At 38.4% G+C, this 22,701-nt stretch overlaps 1 protein-coding gene across 1 annotated transcript in view; it reads left to right on the top strand.

Annotated features, from left to right (window-relative positions):
- Positions 1-21,999, top strand: part of col9a1b (collagen, type IX, alpha 1b) — a 34,779-nt gene extending 12,780 nt beyond the window's left edge. Inside the window, exons 24-32 of the mRNA XM_079842402.1 lie at positions 6,112-6,183; positions 6,898-6,933; positions 7,483-7,527; positions 7,638-7,670; positions 7,869-8,015; positions 9,799-9,853; positions 16,661-16,849; positions 19,303-19,380; positions 21,074-21,999. Coding sequence (XP_079698528.1) covers positions 6,112-6,183; positions 6,898-6,933; positions 7,483-7,527; positions 7,638-7,670; positions 7,869-8,015; positions 9,799-9,853; positions 16,661-16,849; positions 19,303-19,380; positions 21,074-21,279 — 861 coding nt within the window. The 3' untranslated portion in view covers positions 21,280-21,999. The remainder of the gene's footprint in view (positions 1-6,111; positions 6,184-6,897; positions 6,934-7,482; positions 7,528-7,637; positions 7,671-7,868; positions 8,016-9,798; positions 9,854-16,660; positions 16,850-19,302; positions 19,381-21,073) is intronic.
- The last annotated feature ends 702 nt before the right edge of the window (positions 22,000-22,701 follow it).

Consider the following 22,701-nt stretch of genomic DNA (forward strand, 5'->3'; position numbering starts at 1 on the left):
CAATTAGTTATATCAACTTTTTTCATATTAAATAGTTGAATAAACTCTAAAAGCTGAATTTGTCATACAAAACACAAGTTGGATTTTTTACATTGTAGAAATTTCTAAGAAGCAGGAGCATAGATTCATTCTTATCAAAATTACAAAAGTTATTCAGTCGAGAGCAGTGAATGATTATTTTCTTTGTCCTTTGTTGTTTGATTAAAGGGTTAGTTCACCCAAAAATGAAAATTAGCCCATGATTTACTCACCCTCAAGTCATCCTAGGTGTATATGACATTCTTCCTTCAGACGAATAAAATCGGAGTAATATTAAAATAAGTCCTGGCTAATCCAAGCTTTATAATAGCAGTAATTGTTGCTCTGTTTTTGAAGTCCATAAAAAAATGCATCTATCCATCAAATAACATGCTCCACACGCCTCTGGGGGGTTTATAAAGGCCTTTTGAAGCAGAAATATTAGGCTGCTGTCACTTTAAGACCTAATGCACAGATCCAATGGACTGATACACATACAGTATTTCTTTACTGTTTACATTCACTTAAAGGCCCACTGAAATGCATTGAAATGCGCAGCATTATTCAATGTGTTGACGTAATTTCCCCTGAAACGGCTCTTTCTGTTTGTAATTCCGTAATTTCTGTTTGGTAAAGCCAGAGTTTCCTACTAATCTCTAACCGTTTATCATCATAATCTCCTCCATATCGCTTTGAAATAAAGCATTCTGTGCAGAATTTAAATGGGTCTGATATGTTTTGTTGTCTGCGCCAACTTGCCCATATGATCTGCGCTGCGCTCTCGTGTCTCTAGTCAACGGCTCTGGTCTAGACTATGTGTGTGCGCTGTGGCGGTGTGCGGGAAAGTAACGTGAAACCAGACTTCATTTGCCTCAACTGAAAGCATATTTACATTGTCTGAATAGTTTCCTATTGCATGTATAGTGCGCTATGTGCCATTCACCATGTAGAAAATAGTAAATGTGTGAACAGCTGACCGATTTCAGCCGCTGCTTCAGCATCTATTTATAGTGTAGGCGGGCGCTTCAGATTCTAGAGACCATTTGATTGGACAGAAGATGAAGTCTGCGATGATGTCATCAAAATCTGTGATCCATTTTAACTGTAGTGAGAGACTGTAAGTTTTGAATGCTTATATCTCCTAAATGCGAATTTTGTCATTGTTTTGGAACACACCAGCCTATTTATAACCTTAAGGCTATAACATAGTCATACTAAAAGCTAAAAAACGTAATACGCCATAACCAAATATGTTTACTAGGATTCTCACAGAGACTGACATTTTTTTCTTGTGCGAATTTGTCAGTTCAAGCGCAAGAAGACTGAGCTTAATTCAGTATTCTCACACTGTCCGAGACGCACCTTTCTGAGCATGTGCTTTGGACGTGTAAACACAAAACTTGCCACACAGCATGCAACGAATTGAGCTCCCATTCACGTCTTTTTGCACCTGAATATTTCAATTGCCAAGGCTTAAACTCTTGTGACGATGCAGCGTCGGCCTGTCAGCTGTCCTGTCGTTCACGTTTGTTTACGTTCATTTTCTCACAATATTGCATTGCTAGAATTCATAAAAATATTACCGGCCAACTGGCAATTGACATCGATTTTTACTCGTATTTGGCACTTGGCGAGTGTTCATTTTTGGCCCTGTAAACCCCTATTAAAGGCGTACTGTAGTGATCCAGGATAAGACAAAAACAGGATAAGACACAGTTTGCTTTGGAAGATGGGTCCAGGATGTAGGCCTACTCATTATATACATTTTGAACAAAAGAGTTACATAGTTTAGACTACTTTAATCATTATTATTTGCCTTTCCCCCAGTAAACATATTGTAACATCCTAAAAAAAAGTTCATTTTGACTGCAAAGTAAAGAAAAAAAAATCTGACTTTACACCACTGGCAAAACATTTGATTAGATTTATGTTTAAGAAAAAGAAAAACTCTCAGTTTTGCTTGTTGGGTAAATGGATCTTGTTTTAAGGATGTTTAGATGTTTAGTTACTGGAAAATAAGACAAACATACTGATTATGAAAATTATTTAGTGCAGTGTAGGAGGAACTGCTGACATTAAAGAGATCTCATTTGTCATTCTTTTTTGTCTATGAGCTGCCAGCAAACCCAAAGTTCAAAACAAGTCATAGGCAGCATCACATTTAAATTATTCCATTATCCCAGTGTTCAAAGTCGTTTTGACATGCACTAAGCTCAACTGCTTTTACTTATTTAGACGGTTTGGTGCACGGTGAATTCCAAAAACTTTTCACTAATAGTCTTTTAGGGGAATTCATGACTTTATATTATGCTAATTTGAGGGTCAAACCAAGGCAAGTATTCATGATATTGAAATGCAGACACACTGCTGGTAAGAAGGGAAGCATCACGCTGTGGCCTGTAGAAGAGAATGGAGCCAGCGGTCTCTCTCTTGAACGGGATCTCATCCTACCTCACTGTTTCCTCAGTAAAGAGTAAACAGTCAAAAGAATGTCTCACAGTAGTGTCTCTCAAAGAGCCCTCTGTTCCCCTGCCATTCCCATGAGCACACACTTATCTACACACACACACACACACACACACACACACACACACACACACACACACACACACACACACACACACACACACACACACACACACACACACACACACACACACACACACACACACACACACTCAATGTTTAAACATTCATATATTATGTGAATAAATTCCAACATTATTATTATTATTATTATTTTTTTTTTTTTCATATGTGTGTGTGTGTGTGTGTATACATAGATACATACATGCATACACACATGGGACAAAGGCAACTAAACCAGAGATGATATTATTCATCTTATTATTATGATTATTATTTGGAGATACGAGGGTCCTTGGCTCTACCATTGGAGAAAGCGTAATGGCCTACTTGGATCACATGTGCCTTGATAACCAACCACATTACAGCCTTGATGACATTGAATTTTGTTCAGAGTTGTACGACAGTTCTGCGTCCCAATTTGCATACTATCCGAAATTATTCAAAATTAGAATTAATGCGTCCCAAATCATAGTATGACTGAGTATTCCAAAGATACCCAGATGGTTTACTTTTTCTGGTTAGAATCCGAAGTGCAGATCCATGCACCCTCTTTAACGGCTAATATTGCCCACAACAACCCATTGCACATTGGGCAAGGATTCAATTATAACTACAAATACGAATAAAAACTGTTAAAAAACTACAAACATGGCAGATGTGCAAATCTGATGGTTAAGTAGAAAGGTTTAGGGGGGTTGAATGATTAATAATCAGTATCTAACCTGATGAAAATATATGTATTCAAAGTTATCTACATTATATTTAATCTTCAACAGCATAGTGAACTTTTGTAAAGATACGTTTGGTCATTAACTTGTAAATGCATTATTGTACAAATTGCAAATTCTCTGCATTAAAGACCACGATTGGCAGATCAACGTGGTACTGCATTTCTCTCCGAAACTGTAGGAAATTAAATTAAATTGAATGTGGAGGATTTTAACTGTGAAAAGATGATTGACAGGGCAGTTTAAACAGTGACAGGATGCACGTAACTAAATGACAGAGCTGTCATTTAAAGACGCAATTATGATGAAGAATGTCCCAAAGCTTGCCTACTATTCTGCTACACACTCAAAAGTAGTTCCCTATCAGTCGGTCACGCTCTCATGCGATATCCCCAATTTGTCAGTTCACATTCTGACATACTTCTCCGTTCCCTCCTTCATGGAACGAGGGTTACATACGTAACCGAGACGTTTTTCTTCACAAAAACAGTACATACTTTTAGGGCATAGTATACGTAGGCGAATTGGGATGCAGCAACTGTTTGAGGATACCATAGAAATGAATGAGAATTGCCGTAAACTGAATCCTACCTGTCGCACAATTGTCCGTGATTTCTCTTATAAAACACAAATTTTTTTGGGGGTGTAAACAAATGTTTAAGAGCAAACATGTTGAAGATTAGCAGATGGGCTGTCGATGAATTAAATAAGCCTTTTCCCACAAAAGTAGTTTATTCATCATAGGGAAGCCTCCTCCATTGACACGCATTAAAAAGAACGGCCTCTGGTCTCCTTCCCTGCATACCACAGCGTTAACAGGCGTTTACGTTTTTTTTTTTTTTTATAATCTTGCAGGCTTGCCTTCAAGTGGCTTTGCCTAAACTACACATAGGTGCAAATAATAGCTAACCATGGAAACAAACAGGGACACAATCAGTAACCTATGAGACGGATAAGTGGGAACATGGGGAACAAAGGAAACAGGAACAGAACACAGGGGAACAATGTGATACACACTAAAAGTCCATGAAAACAGAACATAAACTGAACAGTCCAGAGGGGATATTTGTTTTTAATGACTCTACAATTTTGATTAAACCATCAAAATATGAGGAAAATAGAAATAGAGAAAACAGCCTTGTCAAAAATTATGTCCGCACAATTTGGCATGTTTCATTGCGTTATCACAAATATAGCATTCGACTCCGAGAACAACAATATAATTTTTAACTTTTAATAATATTTGAATAAAGGGTCATCACTTTATGTTTTTGCCACTACTGTTTGTTGGAAATGTTATTTATTGATTGATTTACATTCAAATGTACTGAAACTCTGTTGTGAATATACATTCAGCTAAACTGACATCCAGACATCCAATCAGCAGAGATTTGTGACAGATTTAATTTAATGACAGATTATGGGCCCTATTTTAACAATCTAGGTGCCAAGTCTGAAGCGCATGGCGCAGGTGCTCTTAGGGAGTGTCCGAATCCACTTTTTCTAGTTTAATGACTGAAAAAAACTGAATGACTGAAAAAGGGTTGTACCCATTCTATTAATGAGTAATGGGTGCATTTTGGGCGTTACGTGCAATAAGCCAATCAGAGTCTCATTTCCCATTCACTTTAAAAGCCAGTTGTGCTTGCACCATGGCGGATTCACTATTTACATGGTGGAATATAAACACCCTCAACCTGACAAGTCAGTTTTAATACATGTGTCTATTGCCACAATTGGTTAAATAAGTAGCCAATTTCATTCATCATTGACTAGCCTAATCTTTTACATTGTAATCCTTTTATTTTTAATATATAAAAATGTTTGAGTGCTGCTGCGCATCCCTGTGTGTGTAATAAGCAGAGTGTACCCGCGTTGTGCACCCGCCTATAGCCGCATGTTACTAACGCACCTTTTAAATAACACAAAAAATACTGTGCTATTGACTTTAGACCAGGTTTTTGTTGGTCAAAGGTGCAGTCGTTTTCAGTTGCCTCAAAATAACAACGCGCCAACAATGTGCCTGAACACATCTCGTTTTCAGATCAGCACACACATGGGCGAACAGATGGGCGCAAATGCATTTGCTATTTAAACAATGTGGCGCTGGACATAAAAATGAAAACTGCGTTGGGCTGAAACTAGCAAAAAACATTTGTGTTGTGGCCCACAATTTGTGGGCGGCAGTGGCTCAGTGGTTCATGTAGGTTGTCTACAAACCGGAAGGCTGGTGATTCGATCCCCGGTTCCACCTGACCAAGTGCCGAGGTGTCCATGAGCAAGACACCTAACACCAGCTGCTCCCGACGAGCTGGATGGAGCCTTTGCATGGCTGACACCGCTGTCGGTGTGTGAATGGGTGAATGTGAGGCAAAAATGTAAAGCACTTTGGATGGCCGTAGGTCTGTTAAAAGCGCTATATAAATGCAGTCCATTTGTGCCTGTCATCGCATTGTGCCGGATGTATGATAGGGCCCTATGACCATTGATTTAGATTTTGACCAATTCCCAAAACATTCAAATTTATCAGCATTTGCCATTTTGTCCTGGTTTAGCAGACTGCTCTCTTTAAAAAAAAAGCATGAGAGTGTTTTTGTGGGGAGGAACTACATGATTCTGAAGTCTTTTCTCTTTATTGACAAAGGTTTTGAACCTTTCCCATCTGTTTGGAAATCCTGCAGCGAGAGAGGAAGGAATAGATAAACACATGAAGCAGAACTTTAAAGTAAATGCCAGACTCTGACTGCATGCCATCTTACTTTGATTGTCTTTTCAGGGTCCGAAAGGTGACTTGGGCTTGCCTGGACTTCCTGGACCGCCGGGCCTGCCAGGGATAAAAGGAGATAGGGTGAGGATGTCTCTGCCCACCACATTTCTCAGAACATCCTGAACAGATTTTTGTAATCTCAAAATTTCTTAAATTGCTCCCAACCTTTTTTCATCATGATTTTGTTCCCTGGTGTACTGATAAAAACCTGTGCACCTGTGGAAAATATGTTGCAGTCAGGCCGTTTCAAGTTTTCATGTGATCACTTTCAAGTGATTTTTTTCATGTTTCATGTGCAATATGCGTAAGATCTCAGTGAACCTGAGGCTCATACAAATCAATTCTTAGGTGATTTGCATCCTTAATTCTATATCTATTAAGGAACAGCAACGTGTACTTGGAGTTTTGCTAAATCACTCACTATAAAAATCTATTTTAAAACAGCTAACCTCCTTATATTCACTGTTCTTGTTCAATTAGACAATGAGGGCTTCACTTTTTCCAGCCTTTAAGGCATTGCAATTATTATGTGCTCCCACTGGTGTTTTAAAGTTTAAAACACTTTGAAAGTACAATGAGGCTTTTGAAAATCAAATTCATCCCTTTTAGACTTAAATGATTTCTTTAATTAATTTGGGGGGGGGAAACTTAAGCACCTCACACAGATGTAGGATTTAGAGAAAGTGAAATGCTGAGCCTACATTATTGAATAACTGTTGTTATAATGAACACTTCAAACAGACGCTTTGAGTGAAATATTCATGGGAATGAATTTCTGAATGTGATATTACACAGGGTGAAGCAGGTGAACCAGGACCAAAGGGAGAACAGGTAAGAGCGTGATTCATATTATCATCAGATACGAAGAAATGTACGACAGGCTGAAACAACTTGGGTGTAGAAACTGCTAGTAAATTTCACAAATTATAACAAATAAATAGCAAGTAATATTTAATATTTGCTTTTATTTATAGCTTTTTTTACAGTGTATATTACAGAACTTAATAATGCAATAAATGACAAGAGGCCCTTTGGAAAAAGGCTTGTACCATGGTTAAGGAGAATTGTTAGGTACCACACTCCTTAAAATGCTGTGAAATCACTGAATTGTCCACCATCAAATGGTTCACTGCATCTAAAAATCATATAACTTACATTTAAAGGATTAAAGACAGCATTAATCTTTAAATAATTCAATGTATTAATCATGAAAAACACAAAAACAGTTCTCTAGTAATATGGTTTCTGTAGGCTATGAATGCCGCTCATCCAGTCACATTTTATAACCAAACTTATCCATTCTAGAAGTTTTACAATAACAAAACTTATTTATAGACATCTATGAAATGATCTCCTTCACGGTGATGTGTTTTATTCTAGGGAGATCAAGGTGCCGAGGGAACGCCAGGAGACAAGGGAGATCTTGTGAGTAGCTCTGAAATACTGTGCTGAAAATAATAGGAATGCAGTATGCTAATGTACACTGAGCTTTTTGAGATAGTGAACTTTAATTCTCTTACTGTTCATGTACTTAGGGTGATCCTGGCCAACCTGGAGCTAAAGGCGAAGTGAGTTTTTGATCAGTATTCTCATGATTGTTTTTGACTATTCAGCTGTCGGTTCTGATTTCAGATATCCATGAAGAGTTTTCCTTGGCTTTATCTCAGCTCACTGTAGCCCTCAGAGATAACATTGAAACACTAAATCATTCTAATGATTAACTGTATGAAAGACATCTATTTACATCTATCTCTGGTGTAATTCAGGTTGGTAACCAGGGAGATCCGGGTAACAGAGGGCCAGAAGGTTCCCGTGGGCAGCCTGGCATTGAGGGGCCTCCTGGTAGTCCTGGACCGCGTGGCATGCAGGGGAACAGAGGAGCTCCAGGACCTCGTGGCACCCAGGGACCAGCGGTATGTCTCCAACCTCTCAAAGAGAGTGTGATTAGCGATCAAGCTTTATAAGACAATGCTGTGTATAGATGAAAAACAAAAGGGACGGACAAATAAATGTATGCCCTTTACCTAATATAAACGGCATTATCAGTGTTCTGTCAGTTTATTAAGGCGTTATTCTTGGTAGTTTTGTTGCACATGTACACTACCATTCAAATGTTTGTGGTCAGTAAGATATTTTTTTAATACTTTTATTCAGCAAAGATGATTTAAATTGATCAAAAGCTACAGTAAATACATTTATAATATTACAAAAGATTTCTTTTTCAAATAAATTGTTCTTTTAAATAATCGGTTTATCAGTTTTAAACATTGATAATAATGTTTTTTGAGCAGCAAATCAGCATATTAGAATGATTTCTGAAAGATTATGTGACACTGAAGACTGGAGTAATGATGCTGAAAATTTTACTTAGACATCACAGGAATAAATAACATTTTAAAATATATTAAAATAAAAATACATTGTAAAAAAATTATAAAAATATATATTTTAAAATCTTAGTTTCATAATATTATTATTGATACTGTATTTTGATCAAATAAATGCAGCCTTAGTGAGCATAAAAGACTTGATTAAAAACTTTTTTTTTTAATCTTACCAATCCCAAACTTTTGAACGGTGCTAATTTTTGGTATTATAATGAGCTCCTTTTTTGAAATGTTTGCCCATTTCATCCATTCATGTGTTCACATTTCCACATTAAGACAACAGGGTGGAAAAAATATAATTTTAGGTGATTTTGATATGTACAGGGTTCCTAGGGTCATTGAAAACCTGTAAATATCATGAAAATGAAATTTCCAGCCCTTTAAGGGCGTGTTCACACCTGACGTCTTTTTTGAAGCTGCCACGTCTGTTTTACATTATAATCCTATGAAGTTGTGAGCGCTTTTTTAAATGGCAATGCCGACTTCTTTCTGCAGCTCAGAGCGTCTTTTCAAGTTGAAAAAAGTTCAACTTTTCTGATTAAAATGACCTACGTCAAGCGCCTTTTTGACAGCTGACCAATGACTCGTGACCCTGGACTAAATTAGTATAAGCACCATAATGTTTTCTTCCCCGTATAATGTCGTGCACCCATAAACGTCATTGTGAACCGACATTCTCCTCCCGGTTAACTGCAAAAGCCAACACAAGAGCCAACATTCTCTTTCTCGACATTTTGTATCTCTGCACCACACAGCACTCTTGTTGCAGCTGTTGTTATAGCAACAAAAGACGCCCTAGGCTGCTATTTGGAACCAAACGCTTCCAGCTTTTTTTTTTTGTTTACTAAAAGAGCGCTCTTGTCAACTTTTTCTTGTCAAAAAACACGTCAAGTGTGAACACAGCCTAAGTGTCTATAGTGACTATAATTTGGTTCTGTTATGCTCAAGTCAAAGTATATTTAATTAGCTAAAAATTGCTCTTTGTGAGTGCAATCTTTACCAAATGAATATTGGTTCATCCTTATCCAATAGTCATGGATGACATGTTTTAGAAACGGAAAATTCAATGGCTAATGTGTGTGGAAACCCTGTAGTTATCAGTGTTTTGTTGTACACACTCATGTTTGGAAAGGTATATTGAGAAAAAAATTCATATTGATTAGAAACCGTGCTGATATCTGAAAGCTTCTGCCGCTTTTAAAGAACACTTCATTCCTATTCCAATTTTCTGTTGTAGAGATGAAATGATCAGAATACAGTAACAGGATTTTGTGATTTTTCTTCCAAACAACTCCTCCTGTGTTCACAGGGTAAAGAACCAAGTGATCAACACATCAGACAAGTGTGTATGCGCGTTATGCAGGGTGAGTCTGGAAGCCAACATTTTTATCATTTCAAAAAATAAAAGGATTTCCTTTTATGCATACAAAGCAGCACATTTGCCGTCAGAGCATCAGAACTTTCCAGGAAGGAGAACGCATCTACTGACCACAGAAGGAAAGAGTAAGATGAAAAGAAGAGGAAATGTGTGTTGTTTCAAAGATTCTTTTTGATTCTACTCTGATGAGCAGAGACACATCGCTAAAGTTAGCCATCAGTTCTGCCTCCCTCTAAGTCCTCTTGAGCGCACGCCACCGATTCCCTCATGACTTTTTCATTCACATTTCACTGAAAAATTCATTTTCGTTTCAGTGCTGATCTGCACTTTTGCCTCATGGTGATGAATTTCCTCCTTCAGCTTGGTTTCCTCTGCCAAAAACTCCCTGAAAAAGCTCAGTCAAGCATTGTGCTGCATACATTTTCAGGACGTTTTCCGACTGAAAGTTGAAATTCACTGTACCCTAGCCTCTGCTCAATGGCTCAGGGCCTGGGATTGGATTCTTTACATCATGAATAAATCGGTCTGCCCTTTTATCCCTTCGCACAATGAAAAAGAAAGTTGTAAAAACGGCAGCAATGCTCTTCCTTTATGCTCAATTTCCCATTGCAAATTGAAAATGTAAAAGAACACCATTCAAAGGGATGAATGAGGGCAAATGAAAGGCGTGAGCTTTAACAGCGTTCTGCAACACAGCTTTGAGTGAATATTGAAAGCAGGCAAATGATCTGCTTATTCACATCAAAATATCAGAGCTATAACAAAGTAAAATTAGTCTAGGGTCTATTTACTTCCAAAACATAAAGCCGCTTAAAGTGTGTGCAATAAGGAGTCAGACCAGGTGGAATACTCACCAAGCCATATCTGACACATTCAGCTTTTATTCAAAGCGACATAGAGAAGGAGCATTTTAGCCTGAATTGCAGTGCCGAAGGAGTAAAGTGTGAAACAAATGCGGTGCTAGAATGTTAAGGGTAGACAGCCAGTCACAAACAGCATCAGTTATTCATTCATGTGCTTTATATTAGGGATAGTTGTGTCTATTAGTCATGAACTGCTCCGAGACTTGGGTGAAGATCCAAACGCAGCTTTTATTAGGGGTAATCCACAATCGAAATCCATATGACAGTCAAGGGTCAAAACCACAGGGGAATCCAGGAAATCGGGCAGAAGGTCAGAACTAAAACATAGGAGAAATGCAGTGTGACACGTACAAGACTTTGCATAGAATGACTGAATAGAGGGTGTGCATGGACGTCACTTTCCTGCCGAAACACGTCCCCTCAGCCGGACTGGCAAAAGAGCTGCTGCATGACTAAAGTTAATAGAGGAAACTGCGAAAACACTTGTAAAACAAACGTTTTTCAGTTTAAATTAAAGGTTGGACTCAATATAAGTGTTCCTTACAACTTACCAAAGATCCAGTGATCCATGGATATTGACATGCGTCCATGATCGTGTTTCCTGACATTTAAATGTGCCTGATTTCGAGGGGAATTACATAAAGCAAATTTGCCTGTGAATGCTTTTTATAAATACAATATAGGTAGGTCTAAATCCAGGTGATCACTTCAATGTTATATATATATATCATCATATCATCCAGCCCTAAAACTTGTATAGTTTTTGTCAGTGTTTATTTAAAAACATCAAATTAGGCAGAATATACAATGGTAAATATTTAATTGATGAGTTGTCAATACAACATATAGGGTATGATTTTACCCCAAAATTCAACATATTTACACAAAATAACTGAAAGTCCAGTTGTTTCTGTGAATTGCAGCAATCCATTTGCTTCTCTTTGCTGTAGCTTTCGACATTCTGTCAAAATATACCTCAGATTTCTTGTCAAATCTGTTTGTACAGTCAATCTCAAAGCTCTTTCCCGTTTTAGATGTGTTTCTTGTGGCATTCACGCTGAAAACCAATGCTGCGTCAGTCTTTTTGCCACTCAGTGGCCATAATCAACACGCATACCCTCTATAACAGGCTTGTGCACAATTCAGAATTGAATTGGGAATGACTCCTAAATTCCAGTTCAATTCTTGAATTTGAATTGATGTCAAAAACAGGATCTAGAATTACAATTCGAATTTGAATTAAAGGAAGCAGAATTTAAATTCAATAAAAATTCATATACATGTCCATCTTGCCATAGCAGCTTCCTCTGCACCTTTAGTGTTGCAGGAAAGATCTTCAGACCAGAATGGTGCAGACTCCACCAATCCAATGCCCTCCATTGATTTTGTATTGTGTGAAGCGGCCTCCTCGTCATTTCTGCCTTATAAAAAAAAAATAGAACAATGTCTAAAAGCTGCTATGTGACAAGGTGTACAGCAAACAAGCTAATAAACACAGAACTACGTTTTTATAAGCTGTCGACCCAAAAAAACGAGCGTTTAAAGGGTTAGTTCACCCAAAAATGAAAATTCTGTCATTAATTACTCACCCTCATGTCGTTGGACACCTGTAAGAACTGGCATTCAGTAAATTTACACTCCCAAGACCCATAAAAGGCACTTAAAACGTCGTTACAAAGTCCATCTCACCATAGTGACTCTACAATAATTTTACGATGCGACGACAATAGTTTTTGTGCGCAAAAAAAAATCAAAATAACACCTTTATCCAACTTGTTCTTGTCTTCCGTGTGTGCCTCCACGACGCATGCGCGAGAATATGACGTAGTGCCGGGGTTCGGGAATCCATGAAATGCACACTTTAACCCCAATTTGAGAACTACGCCGAGACCTAAAGCACGATCAATGTAGAATTCAACAGCTTAGATATGCGTGTCTTCCTCTGCTTGTAAACAAATCGCTTCTGGGTCATGTGTCCGAACGCCGGATCTGCGCCATATTCTCGCGCATGCGTCGTGGAGGCACACACGGAAGACAAGAACAAGTTGGATAAAGGTGTTATTTTGATTTTTTTTTGCGCACAAAAACTATTGTCGTCGCATCGTAAAATTTTTGTAGAGTCACTGTGGTGAGATAGACTTTGTAACAACGTTTTAAGTGCCTTTTATGGGTCTTGGGAGTATAAATGTACTGAATGCCAATGGAGGCCTATCTGAAGCCTTTCTAAGCCATCAGCTTTCAACAAAAATATCTTCATTTGTGTTCCGAATATGAACGGAGGTCTTACGGGTGTCCAACGACATGAGGATGAGTAATTAATGACAGAATTTTCATTTTTTGGGTGAACTAACCCTTTAAGGAGACAAAAGTGGATACAGGCAATAAGACGTGAAGCATCAGCAGGAAGAATGGGTACATTTTGGGAACCTGACACTCAGTATGCCTATGTGTGCAGTAAACATTTTGTCACTTTTAAGTCAAATATCCAAATGTTAGTTTTATATATTATATTTCCTGTCGCTGATTACGTTCCCCTCTAGTAGGTGTAATATAACATGTTGCGCTCTGTCTCAATTGCCTGTATCCACTTTTGTGTCCTTAAACGCTCGTTTTTTGGGTCAACAGCTTATAAAACTTCTGGGTTTTTGGTTTTTTAGCTTGTTTTCTGTACACCTTGTCACATATCAGCTTTTAGACATTGTTCTGTTTTTTGTTACAAGTCAAAAATGACAAGGAGGCCGCTTCACGCAATACAAAAGTCAATGGAGACGGTTTGATTGTTTCCCACCCCCCGGTGGGCATGGTCTTCAGATTATGATGCGTGTCGCTCTGTCACAAAACCTGTATGAGTTTCTTCTGTTGAACACAAAAGAAGATATTTTAAAAAATGTCAGTAATCAAACAGCTGACAGTAGCCATTGATTTCCATAGTATTTTTGTTTCCTAACAAAGAAACTCATACAGGTTTTGAACAACATAAGGGTGAGTAAATGATGACAATTTTCATTTTTGGATGAACTATCCCTTATAATAACATTATAAATATGCAAATAGGAAACCCAGAGTGTATTAGTGTACAATGTGAAATATGTAAAACAAACTACACTGTTTTAATTACTAACCCAGGATAAAGCAGTGTGAACAAAAAGATAGTATATAGAAAGAAAAATGATCGCAGAATAATTTATGAATGGTGCTGAGATTGTACAAAGCACATGCATATTTAATGAGGTAAGCACCGAAGCACTTTATGATTGATTATTTGTTGTTAAACAACTGGTCATAACATTACAGCATTTCACAGAGTTTTATAAACCAAGGTTAAAAGCAGCTTAATTATTATTGTGAATCATTGCTTTAACCACAAGTTAAAATGACAGTAACTCATGGTTAAAGTCAGAATGAACAGTTCATTTGTGTGTGTTTTATTATATAAAAAAATTGACCTCAGTTTTTTTTCTTTTTCTTCAAATTTAATCAAAATGCACGAACATGCAATGTAAGAGTGGGTGTCTTTTTATCATAGTAGAAGCGAAGCAAAATAAAGCTTTGCAATTTTTTTTAATATTTTCTAATATTAACGCTGGTCCTAAAGCTCTTGCCTGCAACCCTTCTTTTCCCAATAATATTCCTCAGACCTTTTCTCTTTTGTAATGTCTCTCAGCCATCTCTCTTTCTACAATCTTTCTTCAAATCTCCCTCTTGCTCACTCTCTCTTTAGGACCCGCATTAATATTAGAAAAGCTTTTCAGTGCTGGAGAGACCTAAGCTGGAAGGCCTGAAAACTGAGGCCAAAGTTGCGTTGTTTCTACTCCATATGTCAGTAACATTGGGTTTGCCATGTTTTACAGAACCAAGATATATTGTTGTTGTAATGTTTTGAGTGTCATTGTTTGTCTGGAGCTACAACAAACTCTTGCTTGTACAGGGAGTGCAGAATTATTAGGCACGTTGATTTTCTGATCATATTTTTTTTCCAGGCACATTTGACCAATTCCAAACCACAGTAATCCTAATAACTACTATTGATTTAGTATTTAATAATGTATAAGTGATATATAATTGTTCATGAAGGCTGGAAATGAAAATCACCTTATATTCAGGTGTGCAGAATTATTAGGCATGTTTTCTTTTACAGATAAATTGAGCCAAAAAAGAGATTTAACTCAGACTGAAAAGTCAAAAATTATGAAATGCCCATGAGAAGGATGCAATACTAATGCAATACTAGACATTGCAGTTAAGGCATGACCATTGGACAGTGAAATGCTCGTTGGGTCAGCAGGGTCAGACAAAAACATGTGGTGAAGAAAAGACACCTGTTAACTGCAAAAGAATGAAGAATTAAGGTGAAGAATTAAGGGTGAAACCATCAGGAACCCTTTAGTCTCCAGCGCCACCATTTTCCAAAGCTGCAACCTACCTGGAGTCTCCAGAAGTGCAAGGTGTCAGGATCTCAGAGACTTCAGTTAGGTAAAGAATCCTAAAAAATGACCCCCACTAGATAAGATTCACAAGCTGAAGTGTTGTAAAATACATGAAGCCTGCTTTTTTATAGGCTTTATGGACAGATAGGTTGAGAGTGACTTTTGAAGGACCAGCACCACATCCTCTAGTACCACTGTTTGAAGAATTCATCTTCCAGAATCTGGCAGTACGTTTTGGGAGTTCATTTTTAGTCCATCTCTGCAAATGGTGACTTCAGGATGGACTAAAATGAACTCCCAAAACGTACTGCCAGATTCTGGAAGATGAATTCTTCAAACAGTGGTACTAGAGGATGTGGTGCTGGTCCTTCAAGAGTCACTCTCAACCTATAAAACCTATAAAGCCTATAAAAAAGCAGGCTTCATGTATTTTACAACACTTCAGCTTGTGATTCTTATCTAGTGGGTGTCATTTTTTAGGATTCTTTACCTAACTGAAGTCTCTGAGATCCTGACACCTTGCACTTCTGGAGACTCCAGGTAGGTTGCAGCTCTGGAAAATGGTGGCGCTGGAGACTAAAGGGTTCCTGATGGTTTCACCCTTAATTCTTCACCTTAATTCTTAATTATTTTGCGGTTAACAGGTGTCTTTTCTCCGCCACATGTTTTTGTCTGACCCTGCTGACCCAACGAGCATTTCACTGTCCAATGGTCATGCCTTAACTGCAATGTCTAGTATTGCATCCTTCTCATGGGCATTTAATAATTTTTGACTTTTCAGTCTGAGTTAAATCTCTTTTTTGGCTCAATTTATCTGTAAAAGAAAACATGCCTAATAATTCTGCACACCTGAATATAAGGTGTTTTTCATTTCCAGCCTTCATGAACAATTATATATCACTTATACATTATTAAATACTAAATTAATAGTAGGTATTAGGATTACTGTGGTTTGGAATTGGTCAAATGTGCCTGGAAAAAAAATATGATCAGAAAATCAACGTGCCTAATAATTCTGCACTCCCTGTATATACTCTTGTGTACCATATGTTCATTTATTGTTCTTCCTTGTTGTTCGTTCCTCATCTTTGCTGTGAAGCATTATTTTGCATTGCTTCATCTATGATAAAGACACATCCACACTAACATTGCATGTTTGTGCATTTTGGAGGCAGAGCAATGAAGGGAGGGGTGTGTTTATTTGGGTTGATTTTAAATATCAACAGGGTTTCTCAGAAATCGCTTACTGCACCTTTAAGTGTAGCGTACATGAAGAATTATGTGAAGACAAAGAGCAGGAAGATGGATCAACCTCAAGGAGGCGCCCTAACATTAGTACAGAAGCACAATAGACAAATCACAAAGCAGTCGGTGTGCAGTGTTAAATGACTCTAATTAGTGAGTGCAACTGCAAAATCAATGGAGAAATGAAATAAAAATGAGCTGTGCTAATAGCAGGGGACCATTCACATTCATTAGTGCATTTGGTCTTTGCCTTTTCAGAGCAGCTGGCCCAGTTGGCTGCCAGTCTGAGAAGACCAGAGTCTGGAGCGGTCGGACTGCCAGGCAAACCTGGTCCCCCTGGCTCTCCCGGACCCCCAGGTGACAGCGGCTTCCCTGGGCATGCTGGTGCAAGAGGACTCCCGGGACTCAAAGGGCCACCGGGACTTCTGGGTATCAAGGGGCCGAAAGGTGAGTTAAAATAGCACTGTGAGTTTGGACCGCTTGTTGGTCCTAGAATAACATATGATGTAATGAAATACTGCAGGGGCTTCCCGACTTGATGAAAAGCTAATAATTAAAAGCACAATATGTAAGATTTTTGGATTAAAATATCCAAAAACCACTAGAACAATGTGATTTTGTTGACTTGTGTACTTACATTATCACAAATGTTTCCGAGAATTTAAACAGGACACGGACTGTGTCCGTGCGTCGCCTATCAATGACATATCAATGACAATGACCGCGTTACCCTTGATTTCCGTTTTATTTTATAGAAACCATGAAAACACCAAAGACGCTTTAATATATTATGTGTTTTATTAGACAGGTGAGCAACTGTTTGGATACATTCATCAACAGAAAACGAATCATTGTTATATAGCTCAACACAGTTAGTCTTATTGTTTAAATCTCTCTTTCTTGATTTACCGCGAGTACCTTGTTTTACCCATAGACTGTAAAAAAATATGGACGAAGTGTCTGTGACGTCACCCATAGGATTCTGAAGAGCAGTTTTGAAGCGTAAAGTAGGGTCGAGCTGGCCGTTGCCATCTTGGCAGCGCGTCATCACGCGCCACTCCCGGATAATAGAAAATGGGCAAAGAGGCGGGACGTGGTTGGAGCTGAGGTGACGTGATGACTAACAGACAGCAGACAAACAGCAATCCACCTGTCACTCAAAGTGGTCATGCCCTTAATTATGCAGAACTTTAAGGCTTTACGTAAACGAATGAGTTCTAAAAAAAAAATCACCCCCCTCACAGTTGTCATGAAGGGCAAAATTCAGAGCCGGTCTCTAGCGGCCAGTCGATGAATTGCAGTTTAAGTCACTTCCGTATTGGCTTCAAGAGAAACTGCGGGAGGTTGCCGCTTGGTTTTACCATGCCTAATATCCATCTTGCTTACTGTGTTACCACATACACATGACCAGAAGAAGCGGAAGCGTTCGTCTGCGGCATAATAAAAGCTCCACTGCTCTCGAGCCGTGTGTCGCGCTTGTCTCTCATTAGCAATCGTTCCAGCGGAGCTCGTTCCGCTCCATCCTTCTTCATACTACAGTAACGTTAATAAATATTTAATACATTAGCTCATCCATGAATATGATTTCTGCCCGAGTTCCGTCGGATTCTTTTCCACCGGCTGTAGAGGTGAAGACGACAATTCCCATGATTATGCAAAATCAAGCCGTCATCAAGCTACGCCTGTTTTGAATAAGCGACCTCTAGTGGAGAAAATTACCTTTTAAATTGTGTAAATTGTGCCTTTAAATCTAAAATGTATTTAATTAAAACTAAAATGACAATAGTGCGATTTAATAAAATACATATAGGTAACACTTTAGAATACTGTTCCGTCATTAAACATTTTCAGTAAAATATCCAAAAACCACTAGGCCAGTGTTATATATTTTCTTCAGTTGAGTACTTAAAATATCCCAAATGTTTCCAACTATTTGTAAATCGTGAGAAATTGCTATTTTAACCAAGGAACCGGGACGTGTGAGGAAGTCGCCTGTCAATTGCGTCATATCTGCGTTACCCTCGGTTTCCGTTTTTATTTTGCAGAAACGCTTTACTCTCACTGCAGTGTGAACAAGTGTCATCGCAGCCGCCGAGAGAACGTCATAACTTCCTTTTCAACACACTCAGATGTATCTAATATGATAAACAGAGCTGCGTTACCTCATACACGTGACCGGAAAAAAGCGGAAGTGGCGCCGGTGACTGTCATAATAAAAGTCCCGCTGGCGACTATGCCATAATAAAAGTTCTGCTGCTCGCGAGGCTTGTGTTGCGCTCCTCTTATTAACAATCGCTCCTGCTTCTCCTTCATACTACAGTAACGTTAATAATCGCATCCATGAACATGAGTCCTATCCTGAACTCTTTTCCACCGGCTGTGAGGTGAAGACCACATGTCCCAAGATTCTGCGCTCAAACGTGGCGTCATCAAACTACACCTTTGTTTTGAATAGGCGACCTCTAGCGGACGGAAAAGTTACATAGTGCAGAATTAATAAATAACTGCACAGGAACAAATGAGTAACACACTATTAGCGTTCTAATAACTACTATTAACTAACAAGAAACTGATTACTGAATTAGTAAGTAATAGCGCTCAGTTGAATTAGCTAATCAATAACGTACAATTTTTTTCATACCTCTCAGAGGACTACTAAGAACTACTACATACAGCTTCATAATTAACATGAATAATGCATAATGTATAATTCATTCTAAAGTGAAGATCATGGTAACCCACTAGTAATGACTCGGGTATTATTAAATCCTTCAGAAGGATCAGTATTCTAAAGTGAAAACCATGATAAACGCTCTAGTAATTACTGAAGTCATTTTTGTAAGGTTTTTTAATTTTTATTGTTATAGTGGTATTGAATTGTGTTTGTGTGTGTGTTACAGGTGAGCTGGGAGACAGAGGGGACAGGGGACCTACAGTTCGGGGACCCAAAGGCATGCCGGGCCCTCCTGGATTACCAGGTCAGTTCTGACTGTGTCTCATATCCTACTTCCTCTTGTCAAAAAAAATCATGGTATTAATGCATAAATGGAAGAGGTTTTAATGAATATCGTCTGCAAACCAATTCCATCTGAAACAACTCAATTCGTTTCTACAATGATACTGGAGATATATTTAGCTCCATCCTGGTAATAGACTTTTGAAAGCAAAGTTAAATTGGTGTTAAATGAAGCTGTCAGACGTCGATGAATTGGAGGTATACAAAGCCTTCTGTTGTCGCTGTATGTGTGTCACTGATACTTACTGTCAGTCGAATGAAGCCGTCTGTTTAAATGGGATTTCTTATGCAGTCATTACCTTGTAGTCTAATTGGAATGGACAGATCAGCTGCAGTGCCATGTGCTGAGGTCAATTATATTTTCAATTTATATTATAGCATTTTATTCAGTAGCCTACTTGAAGAGATTTTAAAATGATATGCTAAACCAGTAGATCACCCAAAATATACAAATTCTGCCTTTTACACACTCTCATGTGTTCGTCTATATCGCACGAAAGGAGATGTTTAGCAGAATTTGCAGGTGCTTTCTCTAAGTTATGCCAATAAAGCATAATCGAGCACCGATGGTGTGAGGACCCTATTGGAATTGCTCGGTCTATTATTCTTCTTCTCCGAAATGAATCGCATTTTTGAGGGCCTAAACATGCTCGGAAACTTTGCACGCACATCAGAAGTGGTGAAAATTTACGTCTGAAATGGGTTTCAGAATTAGGTGTGGCAAAATGGCTCGATAGCGGCACCTACGAAATTTCAATTAAGCGCAGTTTGCGCTACATTTCGCATACAAGTATGAAATTCAGCACAAACATGTAACAGCCCAATACTTGCAAAAAAGTCACTGGGAGCAAAATCTGAAAACCCAACAGGAAGTGAGATATTTGGAATTTTCTCAGCAAATTTTTTGCAGTTTTTGCCATTTCCAGACGTACTTTAACAAACTCCTCTTGAGATCTTGATTTTTCGTTGAAGGGCGTGTCCGTGACGGCCTGACAAAATTCGATGTTTCGCCATGAAACAGGAAGTTGATGTAACTTGGGCATACAATGTCCGATCTGCCCCAAACTTCACATTTTATTAGAGTCCTGACCTGAACACCTGCTGGCAACAGGAAATGGCATGCTTTACACTGTAATGCCCTGCCAGAAACACGTTTAAATATGCCATGAAGTACCAAACATGCTAGAAACACGTTAAATTATGCCACACTGGGCTAAGTGTTAATGTATGCGATTTACGCCACGAAACAGGAAGTTGTTGTAACTCAGGCATAAAATGTCCAATCTGCCTTAAACTTCACTTTTCATAATAGTCCTAACCTGAAGACAGCTATAGCCAAAGCGCCACCTGCTGGTAGCAGGAAGTGTGGCACATCAAAATGACCATATTTCTCCTATATTTACCCGCTTAAATGCATGTCACCCACTATTCACCGGGTGGCAGTGGTCCTCAACCCAGTATGCCCTAAAAAAAAAGTTAGTTCATATGTAATGTAAACATTTTTTATTTGATTCTCAAATCTCATTCGGGTTGGTGTATTCTGAATATGTGGAATGCAAGTGAGATTAACTTTGGCTTGCACTTTGGCTTTTTGAATCTAAATTAGAGCTTTTATTTGGAAATGTAGTGATGACAGACCTGTTTTTGTCTTGCAGGCGAACCTGGAAAACCAGGGTACGGTCAGGACGGGCGTGATGGAGAAAGGGGTCTACCTGGTTCCCCGGGTCAGCCGGGCGTTCCTGGACCTCCCGGCTCAGCTGGACCGCCAGGTTACTGCGATCCTTCGGCCTGTAATCTTAGGGCAGGCGCCGCCCACCAGTCTCTCAAAGACACTAGCATGAAGGGACCGGGAGGAAACTAAAAACCTCAGGACATTCAGAGAGACTCCTTTACAGCTCTGCGAAGAGCTCAAAACATTATCGCCCCTCGCAGATAGTTTTACTACCGCACTACAGCTGTAATGACTAATACACTTTACCAACTTCCCATGTCCAGAAATGGCATTTTTTGTCCGCTTGATGTTATCTGCTGGTGCAAATGAACTTTCACAGAACTTATTGGTCATCTAATGTTCTCCTGAAAGCCATTTACAGTAGATTTTAGAAATGTTTTTTTTTCTCAGCTCATACTTTAAATCCACTGAACAAACGTCAATGTGTCCTTCAGACCTGAGGCCTTTTTCATTTCTGTGTGGCAAAGATAAACCTGGCAGAAATATTGATGGAGCTCCAAGTTCATAACAGAAACGGCCTGCTAAAAGGAGAGAGGATATATATATATACATGCTGCAATGTATTCTGTACATCTATGTAAATGTGATTTGTGGTTTTGTAAGAAATTCACTCCCCTTGCTAAAAAAAAAAAACATCAGTGTGATTTATTGCTCCAGGATTGTGGGCGGGAAGGCGCTGCATGTGACAAACACACGAAAAATGCAGATTTGTCATTTCATGGTATTTCTATTTATTTTACATAGGTGTTTGATGACGATGAAGTTTGTACAGAGATCCAAGGGAGACACATTTGAATAAATTTGGATGTTTTTCTATGAATTCAAAATAAATGTAGGTCTCAAACATTCTTATGCGTCTTCCCCACCCAATGCTTTTCATCCACACTCATTTCTCTCTCAAATAACTCATTACATGCCAGTGCAGAAATGTTGGCACAAACACATTCAGATTGCTCTTTTCGTATAGATGCTAATTTAGAAATGCTGGCAAACTGAACTCGGCAATTACTCAGTAACAGAATCAAACTAAGGATTGCATAAATGTTATTTGCTTCAATTAAAACTTCAAACATGAATACAGACGTGATAATGGTTATGCATAAAGTGAACGCATTCCTATTAAATCAATTATTTAAATGTTCATTATAACGAGAAATCTCCTTAATATATAAAGTGGCATCAAAAAGCATTTGGACACTTAAGCTAGACCATCGGCGCATTAAAACAAAAAAAAACAATAAATACCTTTAAGTCTCCAAATTCTTTTTGAATCCACTGTAGATATTAATATCTCATGCACTCAGCAATCCAAACGACAACAATATGAGTGGAATGCTGAAAGTCTGAGCATCCTGAAAACACCAAGCAAAGGATAAAAATGCAAACAATCTTTGTACAGGACATAATCAACAGTAAATATTAAAGGTATTGCAATATGGCATTGTCACACAAGTGAGAAACAACCAAAGATGTTAAATTATTATTAACAAATATTCATGACACCACAAAAAATTTTACAATAATTTTCTAACTCAAATGATGCTATTAAAG

This window comes from Gobio gobio, assembly GCF_949357685.1.
Source record: "Gobio gobio genome assembly, chromosome: 18".
Lineage (NCBI taxonomy): Eukaryota > Metazoa > Chordata > Actinopteri > Cypriniformes > Gobionidae > Gobio > Gobio gobio.